Source organism: Ursus americanus, chromosome 16, assembly GCF_024610735.1.
Source record: "Ursus americanus isolate L20-20 chromosome 16, mUrsAme1.1.p, whole genome shotgun sequence".
Lineage (NCBI taxonomy): Eukaryota > Metazoa > Chordata > Mammalia > Carnivora > Ursidae > Ursus > Ursus americanus.
Window position 1 is genome coordinate 30,173,843 of NC_142142.1, and position 8,477 is coordinate 30,182,319.

Sequence of the window (8,477 nt, forward strand, 5' to 3'; positions counted from 1 at the left end):
AGAAAGTATCACTTACAGGAAGGTTGTCATTTATAAAAATATTTTTTAAAAGTTATTGCATAATCCAGAAGATTGATTGGCTTTACCTAACATATATTCTGACATAATGATTGGTACCTTACAGGCTTTTAAGGGTCATTTTTACTGCTCCCAAGACCCATTGCTTTTTTACAGTTTTGTCAATGAGCGGTACATCATTTACATGCATAGATTCGCCTACACACATGATAAACCTTCGTGAATGTCTGATATGTAAAAAAAAAAGAAATGTAAGTTTTTTCAGTTGTTTATATGGGTCACTAAGGAGATAGCATTTTCATTTCTAGGTTCACGTAAATCTCCTTTTAATGGAAGCACGGATGCAAGCTGAACTCCTTTACGCGCTTCGTGCCATAACTCGGCATTTGACCTGAAGCATCATCACCCAGCGAAAATGTCCTATGTGTGTAGAGACCTTTTCACACAAGATATACATCAGAAGCTGTTTGTGATGTAGCATCAACAATTATTCAATTCTCTAGTGTCAAAGTTTAGCCGTTCTTTTTTGGCGGCTGTAATGTGCAATGATGTGTTTTATTTTTCTTGATGCTTACCATTACTAACAATTGCAAAAATAATACTGAGGAGCACTACTTTGCATTGTTTTATAGTTGGATTTTTTGGATACTGACCATAAATCATGAACCTGGTTTATTAATGCTTAACTTCAGCGCTTTTGGGTTTGTATGTATGTGTATTCTTCTCTTTCCTTTTTTTTTTTTTTTTAATAAGGAAAAGCGCTTACAATCTGCTCAAGCAATTGTTTTTCAGATATTGGAATTCAGCACAGAATGACCTCCTCTGGCCATTCTGAACTTTTAATGTTGTGTCCTAAATCTGGTGGAGGAAAAGCATGCGCTGTTGAACTAAGCTGCTCACAGGACACGTATCTGTGTCCCCAGGAGATTATTTGTCAGGCACTGTTTGTGGGTTTTTTTGTTTGTTTGTTTGTTTTTGTTTTTGTTTTTACTGCTATTGGCGATAACGTGAAATGTGATACAGCCATTGTCCATAATTTAATGTGAAATTAATCATGATGAATTCTATAGCATGCTACTGAAATGCCAAATTCAGCTGTTTTCTTTCTCTTCTGAAACAGAAGTTTCCGTTTTCCATATCAGATGTATATATTAAAAGTGAAATTATGCACAATCCTTTCTATCACTGACAGCCATCCTCAGTCACCAGAATAATCATTGCTCGCAGAGCTGCTCACAGTTCATTCAGTTGGCACATACAAGCCTGTACCCACACAAGATTGACCAAAAAGTTTCTTTGCACATTTTTCTTTTCTCATAGTGTTTTCTATATTGCAGTAAACAGAGGAAGGTTAATATACTTGTATTTTTTCCTGGTAGGCCTTTAGAACTTCTTTCCCATGGTTTTTCTTCTAATAGGTTGAACAGTTGAATATTCAAAGGTAAAAATTGTGTTTCTATGCATTAATGTGATTGAACAGCAAGAACAACAAAAAAAGTGCAATATGTTGGGAAAAAATACTCCGCTGAACTTTCCCCCCATTATGTCATTGCAGAAGTGTCCTTTTGAACAGAGCCATAAAGAAATTTTGTTCCAATTTCTTTATCGCACAAGGCTTTTGCCTTACTGGGGTTGAACGATATTCTTTTCCTAATGCCAAAGCACCCCCTTCCCCAGGAAAAAAAAAAAATCTCTTTGGACAACTGGTTTTAAAACGATATCAAGTCTTAGGGGAGGAATAAGCATCCAAAAAGTCACATTTTTGCATTGGTTTCTGTCGCTTGGTTAGACTGTCTTCACAGAGCACAACATGATGTGTTTATAGCTTTAATTTGTATTGTGTTACTGAACCAGTGAAGTGCCTAACGAGACGCTCACAGCTACCAGTAGGACACGACTGCACCGCTTACCACTCGCTGGTTAATTAAGGGTGACTTGAACTTTAAACATGCTAAGTTTTTAAGAACTGCTCCATTTGTTCATAGTAAATAATATTGTCAAAATCCTCCATTAGAGTTCCCACAAAGATTTCATCTTAGACTTACTTCCTTACTTGTTAGGTAGGAGTTTTCTCTCATGAAAGAATCATGGACGAGTGTTTTGTTAGATCATTTTGCCCTTCCATTCATCACCCTTTTCTGGTACAACACGTCAGGTTGCGTTCTTTTAGATTTTGTTCCAGATAAGAAAACAGAAAGAGGACTGTAAGCCTACTAACATGAGGTGGCTCTGCATTTTTAGATCCCAGGATCTCGTGTGAAATCTTCCATGTGAGGAAAAAATTACCAATATTTTTTAAGACAGGGTGGATTATTGAAAGATACGATTCAGAGAATTCATGCCAGATCTCCTCTGTGTAATTGCATAGACCATATGTTGATTTTATTTGGTGTCACATTATACAGATACGTATTAACTGCAAGGGAAGTGGGAGAGTGACAAAACATGGGTGATAGCGTAAATGTTCATTTGACTTCCCTAACCTTAGGGCTTTCAAGCTGAGGATATCTTTGATTCTTGACATCTGGGTTTGGTTTTTTGTTTTGTTTTGTTTTGTTTTGTTTTTCTTTTCCTACCGTCCTTTTCAGTTAATAGCCCTGTACTGTTGTGCAGGTGACCTGTGTTACAGGATTAAAAGTGAACTTTATAAATGGAAAAGGAGGAGAAATTCTCACAGAACACCATATGAGCTTTAGACCAAAAGGAGAAACAAGGTGTAAGTAACTAAAATGGCCACTTGGTTTTTGTCTTTTGTTTTTTTTAACCCCAGAAATGTAAGTCGTTGGAGTTTGGGTTTTGGAAATATTAGTGCCTTTCCTAGATCTCTTTTCTAGCAAAGTTTCTTTTCAGCTCAGCATTGATCTGTCTCATCAGTAATCAGGAACCTAAGTCAACTTGGACCTATAAACACAGACAAAACAACATATTTCCGAACCTCAGTGAACCAGCCTAGAAAAACTGACTTCCGGAGGTGCTACCGCACCTACGAGCTGTAGCGTGCGCGGCATTCCAGGGCGCAAATACCATTCTACAGCGAGTTTGCTGGGAACGTTCTCTAACGCAAACTTGAAATTCTGATGTGGTTTTCCAGGGTGGTATTTTTTCAGAGTATTGAATTTACTATGTAGTAATTTATAGTATAGATTTTTATATTAAAATGTGATATTTTTAAAAGAGATATCTGGTTCAATTGGTGTAACGACGTGATTATACGATATGCTTACCTACACCTTGGGGCTCACGTTGTGCCAAACTTTAAATGTGCAAGTGTACTTGGGAAAAAAGCACATGCGAATGTGAATTCTCTGACTTCATCGCTTATCGTGTTAAAATTAGTCTAACAACCCACTGATGTATATGCTTGATTGATGTCTATTTACTTCCCAGCTTCGGTTGTAATTCATAATTTCTCAGATCACCGTAGGAAATACCTGAATACTCTCCCATTCAAAAGTGACTCTGTTCTGTAAGCCAGTCGCTTGACGGTAGGAGTGGCCCAGCAGCCACGACTCAATCCTTCAGATTAGGCCCCCTCAGATGGACTCGTGATAATCAGCAGAAAAGAGGCTTTCTGAGATGAGACCACTCATTACCTTCTTTACCTTTTTGAACCACGTATGTTGTCTCAGTCTCAGGAAGAATCTTCATCCCATCCAGGGTACTTTTACCATAAAAGATGACTAACGGGAAATCCGAGCCATGGCCTTGGCCTTTAATTATGGCTTTAAACCTGAATAATGGCAGAGCAATGCAGGGCTGTTTTCAAACAGAAAACTCAGTGGAAGCTTTCTATTAAAACCATATTTGAACCAGAGCCCCTATTTTAATTCTGTTATAAAGTCTCCTAAAGTTCTTAAACTCTTCTAAAGACTAAAGAACGTTATTCCAGAGCAGCTTTTTCCTTTTCCACCGTATAGAGTTTTTTAATCCAAAATCTTAGATTTTTATGCCACAGCAAAATGAAATGATCAGCAAACTATTAAAGATCTATACTTAAAAATAGTTCACCACTTTAGTGCAGCGTGTATGCATATATGACAGTAAGATTCTTTTAAACTCTTAAAGACAGTTCATCAGGGAAAATAATAAATTTCAGTGCATGTTATACAAATGATTTGCACTGTGATAGTAAAATGAGGCTTTTGTTTTGTGTTGTGTTGTATTTTGAAGACAATTCAAAATCATTCCTCTGAAAAGCAAGACCTTAAACTCTTCTCTTTATCTAATAGACTTTTTCTTCTTTGCCGCAAATAGGCGGTCTTGCATGGAGTAAAAAGTATATGCAACAATAATGTTATACGGGCAGTATCTGCAATCTTCTTGGTGGTATAATTCCACAGCACCCTGAGAGACATGCGGCCCCTTAGTTTGGATCGAGTGTGAAGACACTGAATTTGTATCATCAGAGCGCACTCTCGGTGGCCGTCATCGTCATCTGTGTTTCCCTACTGTATCCCTCTGGAGACTGAGAATCACATTATGGAGTCTTTCCTCAGAACAGTACTGTAACATGAATGTATTCCTCTCAGTCACCAGAACTTAAACGCCCCCGTGTGTGGAGCTGATTTCCATGCTAACTTGGCTTAGTGAGCATTGTCCACTCAGGTGAGACTTAGAACAAAAAGAGCTGGGGTGAAAGGAATCCTAGAGGCAGAGGCAGAGAGAGACCTGTGAGGAAGGAAAAGGTTTTCAAAGAACACATGGAACATCACTCTGAGTGTGGCTGTTCTCAGCATCGGACCCCTAACATCAAGGAACCTTCCCCTGTGGGAGTTCCGACCTGCATTCAGTCCACCCTTTCCTGCCTGCTTTCTTTCCCCCAAGTGCCTCAACCTTCTACACCCTTGCTGCCCCCCCTTCCCTCAGCCCAACGTGGTCTGCAGGCCTTTTCACCATCTGAACCCAACATCACTGATAGTCACCAGCATTTACTTTTCTGAGTTACCTTTTCTCCACTCATTAAGAATATGACTTTGTCCCAGCTCCCCTAAATCACTCAAGCATCCAGCTACATTTTGGCTGACCTTTGCCCTGGAGACCCTACCAGATATTATGCAGCACCGAGTGTAATCCTGTCCATCACATTCTCTTCTCCCCTTTCCCGGCTGCCAAAATATCTTGCTGTCCTCTACCTCATCCCCAAAGAGCCTATAAATTCAGAGTATCCAACCTTTTCATGGATTCACTCTCTGTTGTTCAGTAATGCTACTTCCATATTTTAATAAATCGTAGATTTTTGCCTTCTATCAAAGTAGAAGTCTTTATATTTGTACATGATATGGAAATAGAACTATTTCTGTCATGCAGAACTTAGCATTTAGCAGGATTTTAATGTGATTGAGTTACCATCCTAACCTGGATCTATATTAGGGAATAAATACTGGTGTCAGTCCAAGTTATTTGAACTTAAATTTAAAATTCTCTAGCAATCCAGACTGATCCATAACCCTTCAGTGGAACTGGAAATTTCTGGCATATAAATGGGTGGTGTTTCAGATACTTGTTTGATTGTTGTTGCTTGGGCCTTGAAACACGTTTCTAATAGAAGGACATATGATAAAGGATGTTTAGGTGGTCCCATTGGATCGCACAAGCCCATCTGATATATAACATAGATAAAATACCACAAAATTAGGTACATAAGAGTTTGGACAAGATTTCCTGGGTCAGACTAAGCTTCTCACCCCCGTTCTTACCCTGCTCTCATGGGGGGAAAAAAGTACTATGGGATGAAAGGGGAATGCATTGACTCTGTATGTCTTCCCCCGGCTGCATTTCAGTATATCCAGACTTTGTCACTAAGGAACAGGTGCACAGAGCAGGAGGAAGCAAGTCCTTCCTCTCCAGCCAGAGCACACTCTGTGTTATTCCTGGATGGAAACTGTCAGGTTTCTAACATGGGCTGTGTTGCTCTACAGATGGTTGTCTGACCTGAGGGTGAACCACCCTGTTCAGAAGTATAGATTATTACAATCCGTGGTGGTATTCGAAAGCTTTGCATTCTGTTCATGAGCAACCCAGCCTGACAGCAGAGTCTAGTAAAATGCCTTTAGGGGCCCAGGAGTGAATCGATGCCTCGTTAAGAATTGAGACTTAATAATAGACGCTGAAGGGATGATTTTTACTAAATCATATGTCATGAAGTGTTCGTTCTAGCTTTAAATTAATTATGACTGCACCACCATGAAGTAGAGAATTGAAAAAGGAAAAATATGGGGTGGGGGGGGGAAGAAGGAATATCTGATTTTTTCCCAGTGCTTGTGGAAATCTTTGAAACAATGAAATGCATACTATAAAATAGCCTTTAGAACAAACACCCCATTCTACTTATAACTGATAGGACAACATCAAATATTAGTAAGTCTAAGTATGATAAATAGAATTTTTGGTATATAAATTTTGCTAAAACAGTCTATTTTTCTTGTACCCCTCAGTTGAACCTCTTAAAAATGAATGTATAATTTCCACAGAAAGATTAACAAAGGGAGAGAGAACCTCTGACCTTTAATGCTAAAGTATTGTTCATGAGTTCTGGTTAGCTGAGTGTGCCATTATGACACTTAGCAAATGAAAGTGGCTGTACCTCTCTTTCTTAAATTAATCCATCTTTGCAGATTTCCACCGACTTCCAAATCTCATAAGGAAGGATCAAAAGGAAGCATAAAGGAAACCTATCAGTCGGGTAGGAAGATGTTTCCTTTGTGATGTTGAGAGACTGTCTTCTCCTTTCTGAATTTCACGAGTTCTCTAAAAGGAAAGGCAAGAGTTCAGTGGTACCCTTGTTCATCAAGGAAAAGGAGCCAAGCTCTCTCTCTAGTGCACATTTTCTTTGCATCCATAGATCTTCTCTGGAAAGAAAATACGATTTTTCCCTTCCTCTTTCTCTTCATATCTACTCTTTTCAACTCAAAATAAGGTAGACATAGGAAGCAAACCAAGCCAGTTTGGCATCTTCTCCATGCTAATAGAATAGTCCCACCCACGTGCACAGTCTGAGCGAGGTGAGAAAGAACCCCATCAGGTCAACTTGGAACATGGCCTTGCTCCTCGGATTAGGTCCTTCAAACCTGAAAATAACTTTCCTGGTCATGGAAGAACTGGATGTATCCTTTAGCTTATGAAATAGGATTTGAACTTGAAATCTCTTTTTAAAAAAAACCTGATTTTGCAGGGCAGCTACATGATGAATGTATATATTAAGACTTTGTAGCTGAATTGCACATGAAATCAGATTGCCAACTTCTTGACTTTCAATTTTAGATATCATTTTATCCTTCAGTTGTGAGCGATATATGTAGCATGCTGTGAAATGTCTATTATAGTTCTTTAATTCATCAGTATTAATACAGATTTATCTTTTGCGTTCCTTGGTACTTTTTATTCAATGTAATCAAAAGCTGTGATGTTTTGCCTTTGTAGTCCTGTGCTTTGTTACTGTAATTTTTTTTTTACGAAGCACGTGACTTTGGACTAATGTGAGGCAGATGACATGATCTTTAAGACTGCTCTATATATCGGTCTTACTATATAAGGTTTTCAATTAGAATAAGCTTTTATCAAATAGATCATTGATGCAATTTAGGATTCACACAGTTTTCAGCGTCAAATGGCGGTCCTATATTTATAGTTTCAATTCTGAAAATAGCAAACTTGATAAACAGCCACTTTAAACTTGTTCTGGCAAACCAGCCCCTGCTTTCGATGTAGTAGTCTAAGCTAGTTAACCATATACGCCTTTTCAACTATTACGCCCTCCACGGGAGTCAGCAGTTCAGGAGATTCTAGAATGCGTGAAAGCTTTTTGTATGTATAAGTAGGTTTTATTTTTCCTATGTTGCCGATTTTTACAATTCTGACTAAAGCTGACCTGAATGGATCAGTTTATGTGTAATATTCTAGTGCTTTAATGGCTTTTTTTTTTTTTTGGAGGGATGGGTAATATTATTTGAACAGATGCAGAAGGAACTGTTAGTGGGTCAAGACAAACACATTTGAAATAAAGGAACTGTGTATTAAACATGTTAACAATTCATAACTGCACTTTTTATGACATTTTGAAAATCTATTTATAGGTACAGAACAATGGGTTTTGTTAAACTGTATCACATTTATACTTGCAGAAATTTATTTCATTGTTATTAGTAGGAATTTTATTGGTTCAATAAAATTGGCAAAACTGAACCCTGATTACTTGCTTTTATATATACTTGTATTTACATTGGGGTAGCATTCGTGCCTAGGTTCATTTCTGCTTGACGATTGAGACGTGCTTTCAGAAAGACAGCAGAATTTTAAGTCTTTTTTTTTTCCCTTTATTCCCAGCCCACGGTTTTTTGGTGACATTTCTTATAATCACTTGATATTGCATTAATGGAATATGACAATAGCGTTAGTGGTGCAAAATATATAATTATTGTTACTTTTTAAAATGTCATTGTGATGGCAGCAAGAGCCACATC

At 38.0% G+C, this 8,477-nt stretch overlaps 1 protein-coding gene across 2 annotated transcripts in view; it reads left to right on the plus strand.

The window, feature by feature from the left end:
• The window catches only part of SESN3 (sestrin 3), a 74,436-nt gene extending 66,237 nt beyond the window's left edge, over positions 1–8,199 (plus strand). For both annotated transcript variants that reach the window (XM_045790805.2, XM_087868231.1), the window contains exon 10: positions 327–8,199. In XM_045790805.2, coding sequence (XP_045646761.1) covers positions 327–413 — 87 coding nt within the window. In that variant the 3' untranslated portion in view covers positions 414–8,199. The remainder of the gene's footprint in view (positions 1–326) is intronic.
• The last annotated feature ends 278 nt before the right edge of the window (positions 8,200–8,477 follow it).